This window comes from Phoenix dactylifera, unplaced genomic scaffold (assembly GCF_009389715.1).
Source record: "Phoenix dactylifera cultivar Barhee BC4 unplaced genomic scaffold, palm_55x_up_171113_PBpolish2nd_filt_p 000207F, whole genome shotgun sequence".
Taxonomy (NCBI): Eukaryota; Viridiplantae; Streptophyta; class Magnoliopsida; order Arecales; family Arecaceae; genus Phoenix; species Phoenix dactylifera.
This window is the reverse complement of record NW_024067723.1, coordinates 268,324-295,087: the sequence shown is the minus strand read 5'-3', so window position 1 is coordinate 295,087 and position 26,764 is coordinate 268,324. Positions and strand designations below refer to the sequence as shown.

Below are 26,764 nucleotides of genomic sequence, written 5' to 3'. Positions count from 1 at the left end.
ACAACACCGCAGCAAGAGAGGGCACTCCACTTGGGTGAGGCCCTCCGGACTCCCCATTTTTGGCCCAAAGTAGGCAAAAATTGAAAAAAAACCTGTCACTTTTATTTTTTAACCAATATCTTAATTTTAGAAAATATATATTTCAACATTAAAATATTAATATTAAATAAATAAATGGAAATTTAGTTCCGAAAAATTTAGCATGCTTGAATTTATGTGGATGCTATAACTTTTGCGGATGAAATATCTTCTTGAAAATAGTTACAACCATTTGACTAATATTTTAATCAAAAAATTATGTAAAAATATCACAAGTTCCTTATAAATCTAAAAAATTATCAGCATATAGCCTAAAGTACAGATGATTTTTTTTAAAATTTTATTGTCATGTATTTCAGAAATTTATGGATTTTTCATGATTTTTAGATATTTTTGGTAAAAAAATAAAATTTAAAATATTAGTTAAATGTAATAAACATGGAAGATGCATTAATAGGATGAGTTTTAAAATTACCATCTTGTATTTTATGGATTAACATATAATTTTATGATTTTCAAGCTATTGTTACAAAGTTAGTAAAAGAATTATAAAAATGATTTTATTGTTAGAAACAAGAACATATGTTTGATAATTCTAAACCAATTATCTTGCATTTTTTCATAGAGAATAGCATAATTTTTAAATTATTTAAAAAATAAAAAATATATCATGAATAATATTATAAGATTCTAGCAATCTGAAATATGCATAGAAAACATCCTTCGTGATTCTTGTTTTGAGTGGATGATACACAGGGAGCATGGATTTTTTGATTGGCGCATGGAAGGATGGGCTCGGAGAGACATTACTGGGCATGCAATTATTATGACATGGACAATAAAAGAGTTGGAGTCACCCAATTGAAGCGGCATTTAGCAGGCGACTATAGTTTTGAGCAGAAGTGTGCCAAGAATTATGGTGAGGTAAGATGAGTAATAAGAGACCACATGTGAAGTCTAAAGGAAGCAAAGCAAGTGGCCAAACATAAGCAAGCTCGGTGAGACCATAGGGTAGTGGAGATCGATGATCATCATGATAGCGATGACAAAGGCAAAGGGAATAAGCAAGCTGATTCAGATGATACAGAGGCTGCTAGACGCAGGAGGCCATCCGGATCTTTAAGTAAGCACTGTGGGAGTACGAGGACATGATGTATCATGGATTATTCAGTTTTCACATTATCAGTAGAGTGGAGGGTCCGATGCATCCATGTGTAGGGATGGCAATTTATGACCCAGCCTATCAACCCGATTCGCAAACGACCCACTTTAAGCAAATTCGGGGTCGACACAAATGGGTTTGGGTCATAAATGAGCTGGGTTCAAGTTAGAATTTTGATGATCCATTTAACCCATTTAATAATTGGGTCGGGTCATGACCCGACCCATTTAACCCGTTTAAAATTTGTTTAACCCATTTAAAACATACTTAACCTATTTTTGTCCTGTTTAATCCAACCTACTTAACTTGATTAATCTGTTTAAATCCATTTAATCCGTTAAAAAGCAGCTTAACATGTTTAACCTATTTAACCTGACTTGACTTGTTTAATAAACTGGTTATGCAGGTTGGGTTGGGTTACTTGTTTAACAAACAGGTCAAGTTCAGATCTGAACTTTTGGCCTGTTTAATAAATAGGTCGGATTTGGGTTGACAAATTTTCGACCCGACCTGCATCCAACCTGACCTGATTGCCACGCCTATCCATATGAGAGCACATAGCCAGGGGCAGACCCGAGCTATCCATCCAATTCCACTCAAAAGTCAAGAAGGAATTCTCCACTCGTGATCATGAGCACCAAAGGAGAAGGTAAGCTAGCTGGTACTCAAATCAAATGGAACATGTTTACATTTGCCCTAATCCATAGCAAGATGTGAAACCAATTAACAAGCAAGCAGCTACACGACTTAGTTTTTGCATACTGCAGATTGAGATTGGGATAGAAATATTTGAATCAATACAAGGGTAAAAAGACCTATTAGCAGATGACTTTGTTCATAACGAGGAAGATCCTATACTTGGATGGATGGTGGATCAACAGACTCAAGATATGAGTGCTAGATGAACCAGGGGATCCTCCACAGCAGGATAGAACCATAAGTGAAAGACATAGGGGTGTGCGATGTAGATATATGGGCAGAGAAGCATATTTTACCCACCCGTCAGGAGACTTGATAGGAATATGAGGATTCTGATAAGAAATTCGATCACCAAATGTTCGAGTCATGGCACGGTGCACAAGCCTTCAAGGCTAGTTGGTGAAGTAAGAAGAGCAAGTCCAAGGGAAAAGAAGAAACCAATCTAGTTGAGGTAGCCAACGATAAAAATCAAGGAAGATAATAATAAGACTTCAGAGATATTGGATCTTAGTTTGTCTAGATTATCTTGCGATAACAGCAATGATGATAATGACAGTTTAGGTGATAGCTTTGGAGGCCAGAGCAGGCAATGTGGATAGTTTGGTGATGACGATGGTTACTATTCTTAGGATCTTCGTCCATTCCCCAATGGAGTTTATGCATGCCATGTCGGATAGACCATGGGGCCTGAACTCAAACTAGACCTAGGAGGGAGACATTGTTTTATAGGAGAGGATCCAAGGGTGCTGTAGCTGGGGGCAAACAGAATCAGGGTTATGGGGATAGGTATGTACAGATATTGGAAGGTCATTTGCAAGAAACTATGTTCAAAGATAGGAGGATTATACGCACACCTGGTACGTTAGAAGTTAAGCTGATGAAAAAGATTAGATACGGGACAAGAAAACTTAGGAGCTATAACATAGATTGGAAGGAGTTAATATTAGTAACTATGGTATGCTGTACCGTACCGTACCGGTCGGTACCGGTGGCATACCGACACTCGATATGTCAAGCATACCGCGTACTGTACCATACCGATACTATGATAGTGTGACACCGATATGGGGTCCGATATCGATACGGCGAACCTTATTAGTAACACACCACCAATGCATCATATAGCTATAGTGAATAGCATTTCTCATCGTATGCCAAGGATGGATCTCCTAGTGCATGAGATAGTCATAGTGGACATTATTCTACAACCACGTATGATCCATTTGATTTCTTCCACTCATCATATCTGGCAAGATCTGATTTTGCATATTATCCCTCCTATAGATATGACTATAGCCAAGGCTCTAAGTACAATGCTGCTTCCTACTATCCTGAGGAGGGATGGGGCTTCAATGAGTACCAAATGAACACACATTCACGACATGAGGAACCACAATCAGTCCATCATCCGACATCTTACGTCCAATAGGGATGGGGAAAGTATCCAAGCTGGTACAATATTTCGATTCCAAACTACGAGCAAAACTTCATTGTATATAAGAGGCATCAACATTCTATATGGGATCAGATTATTAAAATGAGTTATTATGATTTTCTTTTTCCAATACTATATTATATTTGCCAACCTTCACTCATAAATATTGTTAGTTGATTGATAATTGAGCATCCATACTGATTTGACAGACCTTTAAGAACATCCTTTAAATATTAAAAAAATAGCATCTTCATCATGCATAAAATCCCAAAAGTAATTAAAAAAAAAATTAAAAAGATCTCTAGCCATCCTGGAATGATACCAGTACAAAGCTCCATATTATGTGTTGGTACAAGATGACCCAATATTGTTCTAGTCCAGCCAAAAACTGGTAATAGGCCCAATACTGGTTTTTAAAACCTTGATACATTTGTAATTTCTATTCATAAATTCTTGGAAGATCTTTGTCGAATTCTGGCGATTTTGTGTGGAATTCTTGAAATATTTGGGCTTAGCTGCATCGTTCTCAAATGCCAAACTTGTGACTATGTATCTAAAACCTAATCTGAGGCACTTTAGTTATTCATCATGCACATTAAATTTATCTATATGTATGCTGGTTGATATAAAACATTACAAAAGGCTCACCTATCACAATATTTCCTTAACAGAACCCAACCACTCCCTACATTTCATTCCAGTTATCTTACTGAAATAAGCAAAAAAAACATTGCTATCAAGCAACAGCTCCAGTGAGAACCAACATTGACAAAGTATCAAACTGACTAGGCAAAGCACTTACTTTCGTGTTACCAATAATATAAGTACTTACTTTTGAAGCTTCAGCATTTACCTTAAGTAGTTAAGTTAAAAATAGAAAAATATAGCTTAAAAGTAGTGTTGTGAGAACAGATTGCTATGTTGTCCGGTGCAATAATAGAAAACGGCATGCAGTTGGTCAAAATGTATTAGTATCCAGTTTCATCTCATAGACTAAGAGATGTTTTAAGGCCTAATATACATTGTTGACCTTTTCCCAACAGCTTAAGTTTTTGTGGTCTAGCGGTTAGGTAACATGGATCATAGCCAAAGGTGGTTCAAATCCCATTCAGGCCAATTTTACCAATTTATTTTCTTGAGTCTTCTCTTACGTGGACTTGTTTCTAGCCATTTTCTTGATTCTTCAGTCATTCTTGACTCATTTATGCCTTCACATGGTCCCCTTCCCTAACAGCGTAAGCTTTTGGGTTCCAGTGGTTAGTGAAAAAGATGTGCCATTAAAACTCTTACCTCTATGGTGATCAAGATTCCAGATAGATCCTTGCCTTTCGCAAAGGTTAGAAATTCAGATAATGTCATGAAGTTCCCTTTATTCTTGTACCGTGGATTTCGCACCAAGTTATATTCAATGAAAGGAGCTGACATGGTGGCTGCAACATGTAGAGACAAATATTTAATTTCAGTGTTTGAAAAAAGAAAAAGTACCAATACTTTTTTTTTTTTGCATGTGCAGAAAAGGAATCTCTTAATGGATTATATTTATGACGGTGTTCAAACTAAAGGTAAGCTTCAAATGAAGGATACAAGCATCCATGACTGTCAAACACAGACTAAAGGTGCAGGAAAGTCCAGTGACAAATCAAAACCATTACATGTTAAACTGTCACCAGTAGCTGAAAGACTTAAGGTTCATCTGATTATACATAGGTAGTCTATAGAAGTAGTATTCTTCACCTGAAGAAGAAAAGAAAAACATGGGAGCAACAACTTCAATGTGTTAGTTAAGTTTGTTAATTCTGTTTTTAGGGCAGCAGTTGCTCGAGACATGATGGTTATGTGCTGGTGCCTGTGACATTCCTCCATTCATTACGAGTTTTTAGGAACCCGCATGCTGACACATAATGGGCAGTCCAAACAGGTTTTAGCTATCATGGATCCTATTTGAGGACATTTTTGGGAATATGGCATTTTAAGTCCAAAGAAGATTAAACACTCAGTCACGCTGATTTAATCCTTCTTTGTAATGGGACAGTGGTGGTCTCTCTTGGATGATCTTCACCAGCATTACCGTGAAATTATTTATGTGCTTTTGTGCTCTATTCATTGTGTTGACTTTGTTTCCAAATGAATGAATTTCTAAAACAATCAAGCTTTTGGCCACAAATTAATGTCATGAGCAATTGTTTGATAGACATTGGTTCTAATATTGTGGCACATGTCCAATGCAAATTTCCAGGTGAAAATTGATGGAGAATTACTTACACCAAAAAAGGTTCCAGATACTTTTGATTCAGCAGGGCTTACACAAGGTGCAGCAAAGAGGGCAAAGAAACTGATGGGCATATCTCATGAAGATTTAGCTACATTATCATGGTGCCAGGAGGACCGTGCTTCCATCTTGTAGAGAAGTACGATTCTCAAGGAAGAATTGGTGGCCCAGGAAAAAATCAATAATCATTACACAATCGCATCACTTGAAGCACTTCAAAGCGTCAATGTAAGCTTGAATATGGAGATGAAAACTTGATTCTAATGTCATTGCTTCCTCCATAGTATCTGGCAAGAATGTGAATGGGCAATAGTATTGCTTGCTGGGAAAATAAGGAAACCTGACGTTTGAGATGTGTAGAACAAACTTCAAAAAGGTGACAGAGGCAATGGAATGGTTGTGGAGTCTACTTGGCAATGGAGGCAGATGGCTGAGTATCACCAAGTTGATTATGAGGACTTGTCTCAATACAATTATGGGGTCAACACTTGGGAAGGTAGCTACCAGAATTTGCTTTCACTCTCAAATGCCAAGCCATGGCATGTACATGAGTCCACAACGCTAAGCATGCTTCCCTATAATACTCGCAACAATTGTTAAGCTAAACAATGTATGAACAGTGCTATACTTGTGATTAATTATTAAGAACCTCCTCTTCACAGGTCAACCAACTAACTGTACCAAACTACCAATACATGATAAAAATCTAGAAAATCTTTCCAAAAATCTATCCAGGATAAAACTAGCACTGGTGCATCTAAAGCTCGTCTAGAAAAATTCAACAAATCAAGATATGCCATCTTGGTACCAGGCCCGAATCGGTGCCATCTTGTCACTGTGTTATTACACCCCCCATACCGTATATTGGAACTGAACCAGTACGATATTGTACGGTATGCCCCGTACTATCCAGTTCAGTACGGTATGGCGTACCATACAACAAATTGAGTCTTTTCATCACATATTACTTTTTTAAAAGAAAAATCATGCAACGGATTTCTTTAATAATTCTGAACTTTTAAATTGAAGGTAGAGAAATGGTACATATATCAACTTACGTTGCAAGTTCTTTTGAATCTCATTCCAAGTGAGATTAAAAGTATAAATTCCAGGAGTCCTCTTAATATCTGGGATAATAGAAGCATAGGAACTGAAAGGTGATCTTGTTACTGTAGTATCATCCAGAAGGTCAATCGACTTCATACATATGAGAATTCCATCGTGTGTTACTTGAACAGGGCAATCAATTACATCTGCACCATCATTAACTGCTTTCTGATAAGCCAGATCAGTACAATCTGGGTAGTCTCCACTGGCTCCATAATGTGAGATAATTAGAGGACGTCCTGCACCATAAGAATGAAAAGATTAGAAAAGTTGACCTTTCATTAGTAACACAAGCGGTACGACAAATAGAGGCAAGTCAAATTACAACGGAAAAGGCCAATACCATGATCAATGCTGCTCTTGTTTATATGAGAAAAGCAAGCTGCAATATAAAGATACATGTCAATGTTTTCTTTCCATTCAAATCAGCATAAAGAAATTACAGTTTTGGTCAAATCAGGATATAAATAATAAAATGAAAAATTGATAAAAACTGAATACAAATGAAGGTAAAATCTTGCAAGAAGTTCATAGCAGTTACCTGTTTGTTTTCCTGATATGCATATCATATTAGGGCTAAGTTGCCAGAAAATAAGTTCTTTAAGTTATAAATTTTACAGAAGAAAGTACCCAACTTATGTGATGAATTGGCTACAAAGAGTGAATAAGCGAATAATTTTTTCAAGCACCAGAACAATTCAATGATGATGATATAAAACGCTTTCACAAATTATGTTTCGGTGAGAAACCATGCTCACACATGGCGTCTAAAAACAGTTCTTTAATGCCATATCTACTTATGACATTACTCTTTGGCAAGCAGAGCTAATAGCTAGAAACATGAATGCTCAAGCGCTAAGATTTAGTAACCAAATAAGTGTGCTTGGAATTCATAATGAAATAGGAAAACATATCTTTTAATGATCTATCCTTGGGTGATGACAATGATGTTTTTTGCTGACAACAATGATAATGCAAATCCTCATATGTTCTCTTACATAATAAGTGGGGTTAAGTTCATTAGTTCATGCTATGTTACTAACCACAATTATGCACACATATACATGTCTATTTTAATGGTAGATATATAATCCCCTACAAGATCTCTGTCAATGGAATGGACCTCACGGAAAAGATGAGATAAACTTATGAATGAAATAATGATGAGCATACATGAACAGCTCCTGAGTCCATGAGCAATGCATCAGCAAATGGATGTGATGGTTTCACAACAAAAGACAAACTAAATATTAAAGAAGGACTCTATGTTCTAGATAAAAGGAAGCATATGGGAGGAGAAATCTGGGGATATTTTCCTATTCTCCAAAGGAGGGGAGGGGAGATTAAAAAAGAAAAAGCATCCAGTTCAGATATTTTAACTACTCTCCTATATTGCTCTCAATTGACCAACCTACTTGATATCAAGGTGGACCAAATCATGCTAGTTTGCTCAGTTCATCAAAACATGGTCTGCACATCCAGAGTTTCCAGTAATGCTGGACTTATTTAGCTATTAACCAACATTAATAGATCATCGTTTGTAGGACAATCCTCATTATATATACTAAAAAAAAAAGGAACAGCCAAATGAAGTTCTAGCATAATGTGATGGAAGGATAATAGATTATTTATTGATAGAAGGTCCATTCTGTTAAGTATCAATTTCTATTAGAGTTTGTGCCCATTTATCTCATGACAATCAGCATCAAAAAGTAGGGCGCTACATAAAACTCAAATGAGAGGCAATTCATGAGAGGTTGGAGAGATGATGATAAATAGCAACCAAGTTGATGATAATCCTCTTGCATATGACCTTTTTATATGGTGATATTTTTCTATGGGGAAATAAAATCTTATACAATTAAAATTTGACATGGTCAACATCAAAATTTTAATATTGAAAAGAAGAGAAAATTACCTACAACCTCTGATGGAGTTATAGGGAAGTCTGTCAGCACACCATCAACAGAGAAGAAACCATTGTCAATGAAATAAAGATATTCAGATAAAGGATCATAACTGTAATTGTAGCTAATAATATTGTCATTTGCAAAGTCCGCTGCAAAGATTTCCAACCCTGCTTTATGGGCATCCATGACAATGGAAGTGTAGGGTTGTAGATAATTATCAGGTGTTACAGGCCAAATGTAATGTTTGGGGACAAGAATTCCCGAGGCAAAGGTCTTGATAAATGTAAGATTTTTCAACAGCAAACTATATGTTTGATTTGTAGAAGGTTCTGCAATGTCTTCATTGAGAAAGCGAAAAACAAGCTTTGTTGTGCTTTGTCTAAATCTTTTCTCTATACTTGTGAGAAAATTCACCTCTGGCGAGGAGATATAGTTCACAATAACACGCTTGAACACAGAAAGCACATAGCTTCTCATGCTTAGATTGTGCTGCTGGTAGAAGCTATCATGCTGCATGGCACAATAAAAATTTCAAGAAGTTAGTTTGAAGCAACTGCATAAAAAATTTTAAATAGAGAAAGAGTGGCAAAGAATGTAGGTGAAACCAATGTGTGCATACCTGTATATTCAACCAAAGACCAGGTGGTCTCACTTGTGTTACCACATCATCAACGGCGAGGATAGGAAACATGTTATCAAATACAAAGGTCCGAGAATAAATTGCTTGTATTACTGCTCAAGTTGTAAAGGACAGTGAGAATATTGCTATACATGTAATACAATTGCAGAAAGCAGTAATTCACAAAAAAATTAGGGTTCTAATTTTGTTTTCATTGTAATTCAATAATCACAATCAACCAAAATAAGTCTAACAACAAGAAAAGAAAATATAGGCAGACATTTTTTTTTTTTTTTGTATCAATAACATACAAAAAACCATTGACTTGGGCCGGCTGCATGAATCATTCTTTATTCGTGGTTCATAACCAAAGCTAAATCCTTCAATGTTCTGATTAATAGTTAGTATAGTAGCCTACGATGGACTACAGACTTTTTTATTAACTCCATGAAAAAAATTAACAATTCAAACATTAGATAGCCTACCATTACTGCCAATCTTGCTATTAGTCGATCTTCCTGAAAAAAAAAATGGATGACCTTGTTATTATTTCTTTCCGACCTTTTGGTTTGCTATTAGGCTATGATTTCTTAATGGCATGGTTTATATCTCAACATAAAGGTGCTATACATAAGTAATTCAAGGAGTGTCAACTGGTTGAGTAGCACTTAGTGTGGACACAAGAAACCTGGGTTTGATCTTGTCCCCAACCTGATTTTCAGCAGAGCTTCCACCCATCCTAGTTCTCAGAAAATGTGACATGGTGCCTGCATAAATCTCATATGCTGTCCTCATACTCAAACATGATCTTCTATAACTTCTCTATGCATATAAATTGCAGTCGATATAGAACATGCAGTGCAAGATTAATGTTATGCTCATTTAGGTGTAAGTCCTGTCATCATATATTGATTTCATATCCTAACTAAAAGTAGAGCATACTAACACTTGCTCCTCAAGTTGTATCAGTATAAAATGATTCGATATCATTTCTTATAACTTCCATCCAAGTCCTCCTTGTTTTCTTCATCTTTTTAAATGACTGCTCATTTGACCTGATTTCAACAACATCCTTCTTACAAAGGATATCTCTTCTGTAAGTTGTAGATGTCCAAACTCCAAGTCAGTAAATTGACATCCATCATGATAATGTCCATAGTTGCTTCTCCGAATCTTCTAGTGAAGTATCTTCCTATCCCTATTTCTCTGATCATACCCTTGTGATGTGGCATCAAATAAGTATGGTGATGTGGCATGACCAGATTCTACCAGCTCACAATTGACATGGCAGCCCTAACACCTCTTCGACATGATCAAACTGAGTCAACTCCCGTTGACCAGATGGTCGAGCCAAGACAACCACTCGGCTCAACACCAAGCCAACTAAGGCCCTCTCACCTCGGACAACAACCAGAGATGCGAGTTATAGCTAGCACCCACTCACCCGAATGGTTACAACCAAGGTCCGCCGTACCGGTACCGGTCGGCGTACCGGTGGCCGGCCGGACCGGTACGGTACCGGTCCGGTCCGGTACGTACCGGCTGGTACCGGTCCCGTACCGGCCGGTACGCAGTGGTTTCAAAAACCACAGCGCGCGGCGCTGTGGTTCTAAAAAAAAAAAAAATTGTGCCGGTTCCGGTACGAGGCCGGTACCGGCCGGTACGGGCTCCGAACCGGCCGGTACGGGCCCGAATCGGCCGGTACGGGCCCGTACCGGCCGGTTCGGATAAAAAACCGGGAAATACCGGTTTTTTATCCGTTCCGGTACCGGTCCACGGCCGGACCGGTACGGGCCGGTACGGCATTCCATAGTTACAACACTGATGCCATAGTTACGGCATGATCCTAGGCTGTTACAGAGTGATCCCAAGCGGTTACGACCGGATCTCATGTGGTTACAGCAGAATCTCTATCAGGTACAACATGACTCCAAGCTATTAGAATGCAATCTCCAGAGATTCAGTATCCCTCAGCTACAAATAAACCCATAGACCCTACATGAAAGGTAACTGCTAAACCCCAATTAGAACGATACTCTGTCTCGCTGATTCCTCCATTTTCCCACACAAACACCCTCTCTAACTTGAGTATCGGAGGGCCTAGTTGGAGTAAAGCTCCGCGAGTTCTCTGACTCCTTTGTTGTCTTGCATATCGATGGAAGTAGAATATATCAGCGATCCGGAGATTGATAGCAATAGATTGGCACCATCTGTGCGAACCAAATGAAAAGCCATGCCCCCCAGAAGAAGGAACCGGTTTGATTTATCTTCTATCATATCTTAGGGTTCCTCAAGAAAGGACACGCTGAGAGAATCCCATCTCCCTCAGTCGCAACTGTCAACTCTACTACTACAACCATCTTCCAGAGCACTAGTGACCATAGAGTAGTTCAACAGGCTCCAACAACAAGTCTAGGCCCTGAGTAATCTATCTAGGAGCCTAGTCCCAAAGAGCAAGGACTAGCCAGCATAGCAACCTCGAGACCGGTCGAATCAGCAACTAGGGCCTAGTCTGAGAAATGACCAGTCTCACCACGACATGTCCCTAGAGAACACTAGAGAAGGCTCCTACTCGGAGAACAAATCAAGGGAGCCCGAGGGAAGTCCTAGCGCTAAGCGAGACTCGCTTGCTTGTGGAATGGGCCAACAGTCCCCATAAGAGCTGGGGACCGATCTAACCCACCGGCTTGATGAAATGAATGAGTGTTTGGCTTGGGTCATGGAGGAGGTGAAGGAAAAGAGGGTCATCACTTCGAGTGAGCCTCTCCTTAGCAACGTGTTGGCCTTCACCAAGCAAATCATGGGGGAACCTCTTCCTCCGAGATTCAAGATATCCCCGATAGAGCTGTATGACAACATGACAAACCCCTGTCGACCACCTAGAGTCTTTCAAAGCACTCATGCTGCTGCATGGAGCTTCTGATGCTGTCATGTGTCCTGCCTTTGCAGCCACCCTGAAGAAGGTTGCTTGAGCGTGGTATTCTAGCCTTCAACCACACTCAACCAGCTCATTTGACCAGCTGAGTCTAAGGTTCGTTAGGCACTTCATCAGCAGCTATAGTCACTGGAAGACCTCTGCCACCTTGATGAATATCAGGCAGAGCAAGGATGAGAGCCTCCGCAAGTTCATTAACCGCTTCAACTCCGAATACGGAAGGTTCGTGATCTTGATCAGGCCTGGCAGTAGCAGCCCTAATGAACGGCCTCAAGAACTCTCATCCAGCTTCTCCCTGTCCAAGAGGCTCTGTAAGGATCTTATAAAGCTCCTTACGGAGGCTGAAAAGTACATCAATGCCGAGGAGACAATGAATGCTCGGAGGAAGTCACACTACGACTGAGCAGAGAAGAAAAAGGAAGGGACGAGATGACGAGAAAGCCCACCACAAGAAGAAACTTGTGGAGTGGGAAGGAGATCCCACGACGTCCAAGGACTCCCCTCGAAGGTATGAGAAGTATACTCTCCTGATACCCACGAAGTAATGACCTCATGAGTATTCAAGGAGGGATATAGGTCCAGTGGCCGGATAGGATGAGGTCAGATCCGGCTAGGAGAGGTTGAAATAAGTATTGCTTTTTCCACCATGATCACGAACATGACACGGAGGAGTGTCGGCAATTAAAGGACGAGATTGAGAAGCTCATTCGATGTGACTACCTCGACTATTTCATCAAGCATGGCCAAAGAGAATATAGAAGAGACCAACGCTTGCCTACATAGCACCCCTCGGCCCAGCGCTCTCCTGACAATGACTCGTGGCCCGAGTCATCGAAGTCATTGCAAGTGGACCTGCTAGCGGAGGAGAAAGTAGTTGCACTCGAAGGGCTTATGTTCGCCAAATCAGGATAGAGGACCACTTCCCCAGAGGCAAAGAACAAAGAAATCATTACCTTCTCCAAGGAGGACTTGCAAGGCGTTCAGGCCTCATGATGATGCTTTGATCGTTTCAATGACCATTCTGGACTTTGAAGTAAAAATGACCCTCGTAGACAGCAGTAACTCGGCCGATATCTTGTATTACCGGGAACTGGATTCCAAAAGACCGGCTCAAGCTGCTCGAGGTGCCTTTGGTCGGCTTTGCGGGAGACTCAGTGCAGCTAAAGGGGATCATCACGCTACCCATTATTAATAATCGGTCATCTCAAGCAGCTGATGGTGATGGTGGACTTCTTGATTGTCCAAATTTCTTCTGCTTACAATGCCATCGTCAGACGACTAACTCTTAATGCTATGAAAGCAATCACCTCAACATACCATAGTGATGAATTTCCTGACAAAGCATGGAATTGAGGAAGTCTGAGGAGATCAAGTGGCTGCTCGGTAATGCTACATGACTTCCCTCAAGACGAAGAATAAAGAAGCGCTCCCCATCGAAGGACTAGATGCCCAAGACGAGCTGAGGGAGTAAACGAGGGAACCTATGGATCTAGTTTTGGCACCCCTACGAGGAGACACTTCCCAAATAGTCCAAATTGGTTTCCTATTGGAGCCAGAGGTACGAGCTCGACTAGTATATTTTCTTAGAGCTAACTCGGATATATTTGCATGGACAACCATAGATATGACTAGTATCGGTACTTTTTTTTTGCTAAAACTAGTATAGGTACTTTGGTGATGATCCACTAGCTCAACATGAACCTCGCTCCCAAGCTCGTTCGGCAAAAGAAGCACAACTAGGGGTGGCAAAATATGACCCGACCCGCCAACCCGACCCGTGTTCGACCCGCCATAAACAGGTTTGGGTTTGGCCTAAACAGGTTCGGGTTGTAAACAGGTCGACCCGTTTAACCTGTTTATTAATTGGGTCGGATACGGGTTTTAGATGTCTGACCCGTTTAAACCGTTTAACCCGTTTAACTGTTGGGCAGGTTAAACAGGTCTAAACAGGTTTAATGGGTTAAACAGGTTAAATGGGTTAAACAGGTTAAACAGGTCTAAACAGGTTAAACGGGTCTAAACAGGTCTAAACAGGTCGGGTTGGGCAGGTTAAACAGGTTGGGTTGGACAGATTAAACAGGTCTAAACAGGTTAAACAGGTCAGGTTGGGCAAACAGGTTAAACAGGTTGGGTCGGGTTGGGTAAACAGGTTACCTGTTTATTAAACAGGTTAAACGGGTCGGGTCGAGTTACCTGTTTAATAAACAGGTCAGGTTCAGATTTGTAATTCCTGACCCGTTTAATAAACAGGTCGGGTTCACATTTATAGTTTTCTGACCCGATCTGTATTTGATCCGACCTGTTTATGCCTGATCCGGCCCGATTGCCACCCCTAAGCACAACCTCACCCTGGAGAGGCAACAAGTCATTAATGAAGAAATCAACAAGCTTCTCTAGGCTGGATTTATCCAGGAGGTCTACTACCTGGATTGGCTGGCCAACATGGTGATGGTAAAGAAGGAATGAAAAGTGGCGGATCTGCATCGACTTCACTAACCTCAACAAGGTCTGCCCGAAAGACAGCTTTCCTCTCTTAAGGATAGATCAGCTCGTGAATGCCGCCTTGGAACATGAACTTTTTAGCTTCATGGATGTCTTCTTTGAATACAACTAGATCAAGATGCATCCGGCAGACAAGGAGAAGACGTTTTTCATCATAGAGAGAGGGCTATACTATTACAAGGTCATGCCCTTTAGCCTGAAGAATGTTGGGGCCACCTTTCAGCAGCTGATGAACAAAATCTTCAAGAATCAGATTGGCTGCGTTATGGAGGCGTACGTGGACAACATGTTGGTGAAAAGTCTGAAAGTCGAGCAAGACATCACCAACTTGGAAGAAGCATTCAACATTCTATGCCATTATGGGATGAAGCTTAATCCCAAGAAATGTGTTTTTAAGGTATCCTTAAGAAAACTCCTGAGGTTCATGGTGACTCGACAGGGCATAGAAGCAAATCTTGAGAAAATTTGAGCCCTTCAAGAAATGACCTTGTCGAGAACCATGAAGAAGGTTTAGCGCCTTATGGGACGAGTCACCGCTCTGAGTACGTTCGTCTCGAGATCAGCGGACAATTGTTTCCCCTTCTTCATGGCCTTAAAGAACTTCAAAAATTTTGAGTGGACCGAGAGATGTCACCAAGCCTTCGATGAGCTCAAAAAGGCCCTCGGGCACCTCCACTCCTTTATAGTCCAAAACCCGAAGAACTTTATCTTTACCCAGTCGTCTCCTTAGTGGACATCGGGTCGGTTCTGGTTTGAGAAGAAGAGAAGAAATAAAGGCCGGTTTATTATGTCAATTGAATGCTTTATGATGCTGAAACGAGGTACAAAGAGCGAAGAAGCTAGCCTATGCCCTGGTCATCTCAGCTCGAAAGCTGAGGCCGTACTTCTAGGCGCACACCATTATGGTCCTGATCGACCAGCCACTGTGGCAGATCCTGCAAAAACCCGAGACATTAGGAAGGTTGATCAAGTAGTCTCTAGAGCTCAAGGAATTTGATATTCAGTATGATCCCAACCTGCCATCAAAGCTCAGGTCCTCGCAGAATTTTTTGTCGAGTGAACCTTCCCAGAAGAGGAGAATGTAAAACAAGTGCCTACCTCAGCCAATAACCTCCCGACCTAGACATTATACATCGATGGGTCACAGCTGTAAGCGGAGCTGGGCTGATACTATGAGCCTAGAGGGAGAATCATTTGAGTATGCACTTCAGTTCTGGTTCCTAGCCTCCAACAATGAAGCTGAGTATGAGACCTTGGTGATTAGGCTTAAGCTTGCCAAAGAGCTTGAAGTAGATCAGCTCAAAATATACAACGACTCCCAGCTTGTAGTGAACCAAGTTCGAGGGGACTATGAAGCCAAAGAGGAAATGATGGTCCGCTATTTAGCCAAAATGCAGTAGCTTGTCTCTGACTTTAAGCACTTCGAGATCCATCGTATACCAAGGTCCAAGAATAGCAAGACAGACTCGTTGTCGAAGTTAGCTAGCTCGGCATCCATCAATCTTGGATGAATAATCTAGACTGAAGTTCTACGGAGCATAATCATTGAAGAAGGAAATAGTTCTATGATGCAGGTGGAAATAAGTTGAGCTAGATGGACCCCATGTTTAGCTATATTTGGGACGGAAACCTTCCTGAGGACATAAAAGAAGCCAAAAGGATCAAACTTCATGCTACTAGGTACACCCTCCTCAACAGGAACCTCTACAAAAGATCCTTTACTTTGCCATATTTGAGGTGCCTCAAGTCAGATGAAGTGGACTATGTTTTGCAAGAGAAACATGATGAGTTTGTGGCAATCACCTGCGGATGGACCACTGGCTTCCAAGTTATTAAGGCAGGGCTATTATTGGCCCACCTTGAGGAAGGACGCCACTAAATTCACCCAGAAGTGCGACCAATATCAGAAATTTTCAAATATCCCGTATCAGACTGCCACCGAGCTAACGCCTATAAGCAAACTATGGCCCTTTGCTCAATGGGGCATGGATATCCTAGGTCTTTTTCCTCTAGCTACTAGACAAAAAATTCTTTATCGTGGCGATCGACAACTTTACGAAATAGGTCAAAGTTGATCCCTTAGCTTGGATCAAAGAATGCAAGAGACTTCATCTAGAGGTCCATCATCTCAGATTTGGTATTCCAAGGGTGTTGATGACTGATAATGGCAAATAGTTTGACAATGCCCACTTCAGATGCTTTTGCAAGGAGCTTGGCATTGAGAATAGGTTCATCTCGATTGTCTACCCGCAGACCAATGGCCAAAACAAGGTGACAAATAGAGCAGTCCTACAGAGCTTGAAGATCCGGCATGACAAAGCTAAGGAGCTCTAAGCATATGAGCTCCCAAGCATTCTTTGGGTATACCGCACAACCGAACACCGATCGGAGAAACATTTTTTAACCTTGCCTTCGGGGTAGAAGTCGTGGTACTAGTAGAGATCGGGATGCCAATTCACAGCATGGAGCACTATGACGAGCAGCAAAATCATGAAGACCTTTGAGTCTAACAGTACCTCATCGTAGAAGTTTGAGAACGAGCTCAGATCTGCATAGCCGCATACCAATAGAGGGTGGCCAGTTATTACAATTCTAGGGTGAAGGGGCGACTCTTCCGACCTAGATACCTTGTGCTGAGAAGAACACAACTTGCAGGGGAAGAATCACAAAAGCACACCCCAAACTGTAAAGGACCCTACAAAGTTGCCGAGGAAATGCATTCTAGAACATACCGGCCATAGCACCTCAACGAACTATCACGACATTGAACATGAAACTCTGAGAATATGAGGATTCACTATCATTAAGCACTTGTTACTTATTTCAAAGTTGTAAATTCTGCACTTCATCCCATTAATGAACATTTTTTTCTGATTGCTTGCAACTCAAAAATTTTGCAAAGTGAAGAAGGTCGATCAAACTTTGCCGCACTAAGGAGTGTGGGGAATGAGGAATGCCAGACTTCCGCAACCACCAACTAAGAAGGCAACATGACTACCCTAAAAAAACAAAGCTCTGGTTGAGACAACTTTGTCGCCCGAGGATTTGGGATCTAAGAAGATTCATCTCTGTTGCAGCCGTCGACCAGAGCGATAACCCAGTTACCCAAGGCCGAAAACTATGACCAAGGCCAACTTTACGACCCTCGGGGGTTTGGGGTCTGAGAAGATTCACTTCTGTCATAGTCATTCTTCATAATGTCACTCTAGTTGCGCTAACTTTGCCGCCCTCAGGGTTTGGGATCCGATGAAGTCTGTCTCTATTGCAGCCATCAAGTACGAGCTATGCTTTCCGAGGCACAAAACTATGGTTGGGCCAACTTTATCGGCCGAGGATTTTTGGGTCCAAGGAGATCCATCTCTATCACAGCCATCAATTAGAGCAATAACCCAATTACCCAAGGCCAAAAACTATGGTTCGGCCAACTTTGCCGCCCTCAAGGGTTTGGGGTCTGTGCGATCCACCTCTATCGTAGCCATCGACCATAGTTGCACTCTGGTTGGGCCCAACTTTATCGCCTTCAAAGTTTGGGATCTGAGGAGATTTGTCTCCATCATAGCCATCAACCATAATAGCAGCAAGACTGTACATTCCGATCCTCCCTAGCCTAATCATTCAACAAGCAGGACCAAAGGCCTACCTAAAGGCAAAAGACCATCATGGCGGCACAAAGACCACCACGATGGTAAGAAAAGTGTATTGGCTGAAGCAAGCCTCCAAGCATGATCGAGTTCAAAGCCTCATCAAGCACTGCAATCTGAAAAACTTCATCTCAACAACAATATAATAATTAAAGGTCATAATTTGAACAAAGTTACACCAAAATTGGTAAAAACAAATTCATACTACTTCCTTGGATACATTGGAAGAAACCCATCTTCATTATCTTTTTTTTTTTTTTTTTTGCTGAAACGGGCATTTCATACATCACGGGTATGAATACACCCAATAGAATCGACAAACAAAAGGTCCTGTAATGCAACATGCATCTCACCCTCCCCAACCCACAGGATGCCTCCTGAGTGGCTCGCTATCTTCATTGTCTTTCAAAAAGTACTTTTGATATAGTTCCAAGAAGGTATCTCTTGAATTCTCACTGACGATTAAAAAACATGGTAATAGGATTTTGTAAGCATTTGTTAAAGCAAAAACAAACTCAGGCTCACAATCTAGATCGATGTGACTATAGGTTACACAAGTGAGCCCACTACCTTGTTAACCAGGTCCTGCCCAACAAAAGACCAACCCATGGTAGCTTGTCAGGTAGGACCCTATGACCCGTGTTAGCTGAATGCACTCCCAGTCGAACCTAGGCTAGTTGAGAGAGAGGGACTTAGGGGAGAAAAGGCAGCACGAGTAAGGGTAGGAGGATGGGATAGTCCAGTGGCAATCTTGTTCCCGTTTTCGGTAGCGAGTCGTCTTCTTTAGCCATTCTATTACTTTTCAAACTCGCAAAATGTTTAATACTCGACTATGGTTTAGGATTGTTAGTGAGAGACGAAATGGTAAGAATGTCATTGATACAGATCAAATAACTAAAATTTATAGTTGGATAACCTTTGTTAGTTGTTAATGGTGAAATTTTTTTTATCTTCTTTTGAAATATAGATCTCATTATTTGATAATGTTGAAATTGTATTCAAACCTTCTAATACTCTCGGATCTTGTTCTAGGGATGTGCAGTTGTGTCACATGCCCAACTCGGGTGGTGGATTTGGGGTGTGACAGGGTGGCAAGCCTTGGACCTAGAAGCTTTGCTTCCCGAAGTCCCCTGACCGTGAGCTTGAAGTTCACCCCTTGATCAGGGACGAAGTTAGCATCAGCGGACTCCGGCTCGTTGTTCTCACGAGCCACTTGAATCTGGACATCCCGTGGCTAGGTAGGGCATGGTTTGGGTCGTCGATCCTCCTGAGGCACAGAAGGAAGCAATCACGGTCTCCTGGAAGAAGGCTCGACTTAGGTTCCTTTCACTACCCTCTTCCTAGCCTCCTGGGCGACTCTCATCAAAGTTTCCTTTCGAAGGCACCATCTCTATATCTGCCACAAAATTCAGCTCGGTAAGATATCACAAACCAACGAAAGAAGGTAAATAGAATAAAAAACTAAGCTAACGATGGTTTACTCGAAGATCCAGGATCGCAGAAGCTAGCTTAGGCTAGATTCTCGACAGAGAAGAGCTGTTCAGGCCTCAACGCTCTCAGTCGGCCCACAGTTTGAATTGTCTCCTCCTTACAGAGCTCCAAGAAGTGCATACTATTGGGCTTACCGGTCATGGGCCCTCAACTGGTCGAAACAGACCACGGGTTGGAGGGAGAGATAGCCACAAAAAATCGATTCTTCCATCCATGGATGGAGGTATTATCAAGTAAAGACCTAACCGCTTTCTTTGAGGTCAGGTACCACCACCCATGCTTGGTGGGGTGCTTTTTCAAAATAAAAAAGAACTTAAAAACCAATTTATGCTCATGGAAGGCAAAAAAAATAGATGAAACCTACAATCGTCCGCCACTAGTTGGGGACAAGCTGCATGGGTTCTAGACCATATGAGTCTAGCAAGGACTTAATGAATAGGTGTATGGGGAGTCTGAACCCTATCTTAAGGTGTCCTCATACAACGGCAAATGGTCTACCCTCTGTTTGAAGACCACCTCATCAGGATGGGGCAATCGAAGTCCTATAGAGGTGGGAATGTTGTAACTTCTAATCCTATCAGGGTTGGCCTTAGAGAGACTGCCTCTCCCTAACTCAACCTCTCTGGTTCTAATAGGTGCAGCCATGCAGGCTACCAAGGGGGCGACCTGGCAAAGGGGAAAGACAAAGAAGACATACCTCGAAGGAAGGAAGGTGCTCTCTATGCCCTTATCTAAGGTGAAAACTCTTCTCTGAACTCTAGTCTCAAGCACTCGCACAACAAAAGCGTAGCAGTGAAGAAGAAAGTCTCTACCTCCCCTTTTTATAATGCGATGAACAGTTCAAATACTGCCAAGTGCACGGCTTTGATGACAGCCCCTGCCCACCTAACACCCAGTTCAAATCGTCGCCTCTAAGCTCCTTACGTAGGAGGTGTCACGTGGTATGTACGCAATGCATAAAGTGGCGGCATTAAAATACCAGATCACAGACTGCGGATTCAAAGTGATTCCTATGATTAAAGTATGGGATTCCAAGCGTCATACATTCTAGCAGCAAATTTGAAACTACGAGATAAATATCAAATGTTCAGAGTTGTGGTCGCAATAGGGCAGATCATCGAGTTTCCGACCTGAAGGCACCTAAGTAGACTATTTCCTCGAGCCGAGCTACTGATTTTCAAAAAAGTGGGGGCAGATGATGTGGCATGAAATAAGCACGATGACGTAGTGCGACCAAATTCAACCAGCTCACAGCCGACATGGCAACCCTGAAACCTCCACATGACCACATGATCAGACCGAGTCAATTCCCGCTAACCAAATGATCAAACCAAGCAGATCATAAGAAACCAACCTTTGAGGTCGGATTCCTTAGCTCAGCCAGACAACCATTCGACTCAACACCAAGCCAACCAGGGCCCTCTCACCTCAGACAATGGCTAAAGGCACAAGTTATAGCTGGTACCCACTCACCCGAGCGGTTACTGCATGTTGTCGTTGTTATGGCACGATCCTAGGCTGTTACAGCATTATCATAGGTGGTTACGGCCAGATCTCATGCAGTTACAGTAGAATCTCCAACGGTTACAGCATGACTCTAGGCTGTTAGAATGCAACATTCAAGGATTCCATATCCCTCAGTTATAAATAAACCCAAAGACGCTCCATGAAAGTTAATTGCTAAACCTCAATTAAAACGGTGTCATCTCTTATTCCTCCTTCGTTCCCACATGAGCATCCTTTCTGACTTAAGCATCGGAGGATCCGGCTGGAGCAAAGCTCTGACGCATTCTCTAACCCTTTTGTTGTCTTGCAGATCAATAGAACCAACACATGTCAGCGATCCAAATATGGCGGCAATACCTTGCATCCTCACTCAGCTCTGTGCATGCCCTATATAATATTAAGTCAGGTATGGGTGTCAAATGCAAGTGAATGTTTTGGTGTAAAGTCCTTCAATCCCTAAAACTTTGGGTATAGGGACACTGCCAAAGTACTATGATGTCATAAATTGGCAAAAGTATGTCTTTGAAAGGATAAATTAAGCAAAAGGCAATGATACAAAATTTTTAAATAAACTGCAAATTTTATTGTGTGGGTAGTTTTTTTTTGGTTAGGGTGGGTGAGGGGACATTCTAGTCAAGGTTTACCGTCTCGGTACCGGACCTGCACCGGTGCCACACTAGCACTGTGTCGCTACGATATGGTATGGAGTCTTTTCGGTGTACCGAATGTCGGTACACCTTTCCTACTGAGTATTGGTACCGAATCAGTACAGTACAGGGCGTACCATCTAGTTCAACATGGTACGACAAATTCTGATTCTAGTTATTGAGTTATTGTAGCTTTGATTATGATAGATCTTGCGACAAAGAGTTCTTCCCACGAAAAAGGATTAGTTCTTTCTTCAGCTTCTTCTCAGTAACATAATTCATGCCATGTATCCTCTTAAATTTTCATTGTTTGCATATTCTGGACCAATAATAGATTTGATCCTACACCTGCCTTCTATAAATTTCTTTGAGATATAAATGATATTTAATAACCCGGAAAAAAACATCCTTTTGATATTCTTATTTGACAATCATTTTTGTCTTTTCATTGTTTTGTACAATAGAGAAATTTGTTGACAATGATCTGGATGACTATCCTCATCAATGCATAGACTCCCTCTAAAGCCGAACATCATGTGATTTTTTTCAAAAAATCTGACTACTATGACCATACTTCTCCCAGATTGTGCCATGCCAATCCGAGCCTGCAAGATACATGCATGATACAAAAGGAACACACCCCTGTATGCACATGTTGGACCATGCTGATTCCAGGTGGCAAGAACCAACAATGCAGATTGAGACTTGATAACATTGACCCTGAACAAGGTGGGGCATGTGACCAGCATGTAACGGCAAAGCACGCACACCATGGAATAGCTACAATATATGGTAGTTCGATCCTTTTTATCTTATAAAACTTCCATTACGTTAGCATTCACCCCTTTGATGCCCCATTAACCAAAGCATCAACGGGTAACATGCACAACCAGGCCTACCCGTGAATTTAGATTATCATTGCATCTATAATAAGTATGGAAAGGCAAAGATTAACATGGGACAAAATTAACGATGAATCTGTATAGAATTAAATAAAGAATGTCGATCAATATGTTGATAAGAAGAAATTTCCATCTACCAAGAAAAGAAACAAATTTAACCCAGATAATTATTTTAACATTTTAATAACAGAAAATGGCACTAGTCATCTGAAATATCTAATCCTCTTGATGCTTCTAACTAGTAAGAATTGCAATCATGCCTATATACAAGAAGTGTTGCACCATTCAAAAAGTTGTGCTAGGAAAAATTGTCATTTTAGATGTTCATTTTTATCTTCATCACTGCTATTTCATGGTCAACTCCTTTTTAAACGATTAGCAGTTTGTAAATGTGCTTTTGTAAGATGGCTTTCTCAATTATTGAAAGTTTAAATATGTGATTTTGTAAAATTGGATAAGGAACCAGGTGAGTGTCAACATAGTTAAACAAAACCAAGCTAGAAATTTTCTAATTTGACACCTTTAAGTTAAAATTAAACATGATGGAGTGTAAGAAGCTAAAAGTACCTATGTTTCTTCACTTACATGAAACCGACTGTGCTAGCTCGGTCGCTTTATAGTCCACAGAGAACCAGCCTGGTGTACGCACGCCATTAACGACGTAAACCTTCTCTCGGCCAGGATAAACATTTGCAATATTAGTGCAGTTGTCTAATTTTATATCCGGTACACAAATCCCAACATTATCCTTTGTTAATTGCACATCGCACCAAAGAAATGAATCATTTGAGCTAACAGAAACTCCAAATAGGAAGGCATCTAAACTGGAATCAGGAAAAAGCCCTGAAAAGCCTCCCCTAGCTATGATTGCAGGGGCTCTACCTGCTACATGGAAAACTGTTTGTTAGTTTTCAAGAAAGCACAAAGAAACAGAAAAAAAAAAAAAAAGAAATTGAAATTTAAATGCTTTTTTCCATCTAAATCAGATAGACATATCATTCCCAAGACTATGAATTACATCATTATCAGGAAAAAGGGATTAACTTTATATCTCCAAGAAAGAAGTTCAAGGTTGTAGGACATAGTTTTCGATGAAGAATCCTGATCTCCAGTCGGTTAAAATACTTCTAATTAGCCAATGTTGATGGATAGAAATGCAAAAAGTTCAAATTAAGGCTTCTATTAGTAGGGCATACCGAAAAATACTTATATTCTCTCATTGCAACCTATCTCTCCCTTCAATTCCCTCAAACAATCTCATAAAAGTTCTTCAAAAAGAAAAAAAAAATCCCAAAACTAAAACCCCTTAACCATCTTCACTACGAATGACTGAATTTTCCCATATCAATTCTCCGGAACATCAAGGAGATCAAACCCATCAAAACAAAAAAAAAAAACGTATATTCACTTATATCCCCATAGAATCTCTTCATGGAATCTTATAAAAAGTAAGTCGGACATCGATATTTGGAAAACCCACGACAAATTTATAAACTTTCCTAATTTTTTCTCTTTAAACCCATTTAAACCCAGTAGCCCGAGAAGATTCCCATACAAAATCCGTAAAATTCTGTCAGTTAAAAAAAAATAACAAAGAAAGAAAGTACCAAGATTCACATACAAAGAACATGAAGAAGAAAAAAAAGAAAAAAGAAAAGAACTTTTATCTCCACACGCCGATATTAATCCCACCAAAGAACCAAACCTCCAAAAACAATAAAGGGCAGGGGGTTGAAGGAGGAGTTTGTGTGTACCGCTTAAGGTTTGCCAACGTGAGGAATTGGACGTCTTGGCTGTGACCAGACCCAGGTGCTGCACTGCCAGGAAGAATGCAACAAGGAAGAAGACCTCCAAGCCTGAGCTCCTCCCCCTCATTGCCACCACCAAAACAGAGAGAGAGAGAGAGAGAGTAGGATGGTGGGTTCTTTCTCTGCAGAAGAAGCTCAAAGATTGGTATACTGGGAGCAGAGAGACGATAAGGTTTTCTTTTATCAGGTCCAGAGATGTTTGGTTTTTCATACAAGCCTCGAAGATTTATTTCGAACGTTCGTGTACGCTGCTCTCTTTTTAGTTTTATTGTTTCCTTTTTTAAGAGGAAGGAGATGGTCACTGCTGAGGATGAGAAATTAATTATTGGGAAAAAAGAGACGAACATAACATGTTGTTTTCTCGTCAACGTCAACCCGCTGGAGCCGAGCCGCCGTGGTGTGGAAAGCTTTTTAGAACTTTTGACCGTTGCCTTGAAGCTTAGGAAGGAGTCACTTCGGCAATTCATGACCCGATCATTAATTCGATCTACGAAAAGATCCACTTTAAACATATTAAAACTTAATATAAATAAATTTAAATCATAAACCAGACAACTCATCTAAACTTATTTAATAGATAGATTAGATTTAGATTTAATTCTTTGAACTGTTTAACCTATTTTAATCTGTTTAATAATTAGACCAGAATCCGACTTCTTTAATAATCCATTTCTGATCTATTTAATCTGATTTACTTAATCTATTTAAATTTATTTAACTCGTTAAAAATTTATTTAATTTATTTATTTTATTTAATAAATAAGTTATGTGGATTTAATCGAATTATCTATTTTAATAAAAAAATTAAAATAAAATTTAAAATTTTGGTCTATTTTAAATTAATAAATTTTTGACTTAAAGCATACTCAATCCGATCCGGTTGCCGCCTTACCTTTTCGTTTTACTGTTGGCTTGGTAATTTAACCATCATGGCTTGACTGGTGAAAATTCATGGCAAACCTGTACTTTTATTAGTGCAGACCCCACATCAGTTATACTCTCTGTAGCTTAACTTTATTCACTGTAATTATTTACAGGTGCACATAAGGAAGGTGTACGCATGAGAATATATTTTAAATTCTTTATACATTATCTTAGATTTATAGTTTCTCATAATTTCATTAATCTTTTTCTATCTATAAGAATTTTTTCAACAGAGGCATCAACGTGCACAATATCCTCTAATACAACTGTGAATTTGCTATGAAAATTTGCTAAGAGAGTTGGTTGCAGAGATTTTTGCATTCGTGATCATCTTGATATACATATGAACAAAATGACAAAAAAATTGGCAAAAAAAAGAAATTATGGCATGAGAAAAGAGGCTATCATCAGCCGTTGGATTTTGAGTTCACATCAATACATGTGAACAAAATGACAAAAAAAAGAGAGGGGGGGGGGGGGGTTCCATATGATCACGGGATTCATTTGCTCCTTGCCAGCTGCAAAACCTGAAGCCGAACGCAATTGACCAAGTCCGATCCAACCCGCGTTTGGATATATATATATATATATATATATATATATATATATATATATATATTATTGGTGCAACGAGGCTTCCTTTGTATGGCCAGCCTCTGGAACCCATGATGGGCTGAGGTGGGGGGTAAGCCCACTTGTCCGGTGGCGGAACCACAAGTCCATGGACTCTCCCGGCACCCGCACTGAGCTTCCAGCCTTCTACGCGGAGTCTGAGCCTAGCCGAGCCGTGACGTGGGCTCGGCGAGGGCCGGTTCAGCGGGTTCGTGGCGGCGGTCGGCCGGTCCACCATTTCTTCCAGCGTGGCGACAAGCCGAGAGGGCAAATGGTCGCCGTGCAGAAGAAGGCCAGTGAGACGCCGGCTGCTTGAGATCAGGTGGGGCCCCTTACCCACCAAAAGGGCACCACTATCTTTGGGAAATTTGAAGCCCCTCATATAGGACCGGATTTGCTTGAATGCCACCGTTTTTCACTACAATTTTCTTCTTTTTCATTTGATCTTTTTGGACGCATGATGGGAGGGATTTGTTTGTTCAATTATCCTTTGATTTAATAAGCGTGATATATCTTACTATTGGCTTCTGCTTTCCATGACACATCTAAAACATTC

At 40.6% G+C, this 26,764-nt stretch overlaps 1 protein-coding gene across 2 annotated transcripts in view; it reads right to left on the bottom strand.

Moving 5' to 3' along the window:
* LOC103719050 (glycerophosphodiester phosphodiesterase GDPDL3) overlaps positions 1–24,939 on the bottom strand; it is a 32,911-nt gene extending 7,972 nt beyond the window's left edge. Inside the window, exons 1-7 of one of the 2 annotated variants that reach the window (XM_017845706.3) lie at positions 24,619–24,939; positions 23,450–23,749; positions 9,241–9,353; positions 8,630–9,131; positions 7,055–7,093; positions 6,663–6,950; positions 4,626–4,765 (exon numbers count right to left, since the gene is read on the bottom strand). In XM_017845706.3, coding sequence (XP_017701195.2) covers positions 4,626–4,765; positions 6,663–6,950; positions 7,055–7,093; positions 8,630–9,131; positions 9,241–9,353; positions 23,450–23,749; positions 24,619–24,883 — 1,647 coding nt within the window. In that variant the 5' untranslated portion in view covers positions 24,884–24,939. The remainder of the gene's footprint in view (positions 1–4,625; positions 4,766–6,662; positions 6,951–7,054; positions 7,094–8,629; positions 9,132–9,240; positions 9,354–23,449; positions 23,750–24,618) is intronic. The other variant, XM_008808118.4, reaches the window with a different exon arrangement.
* Positions 24,940–26,764: the final 1,825 nt, after the last annotated feature.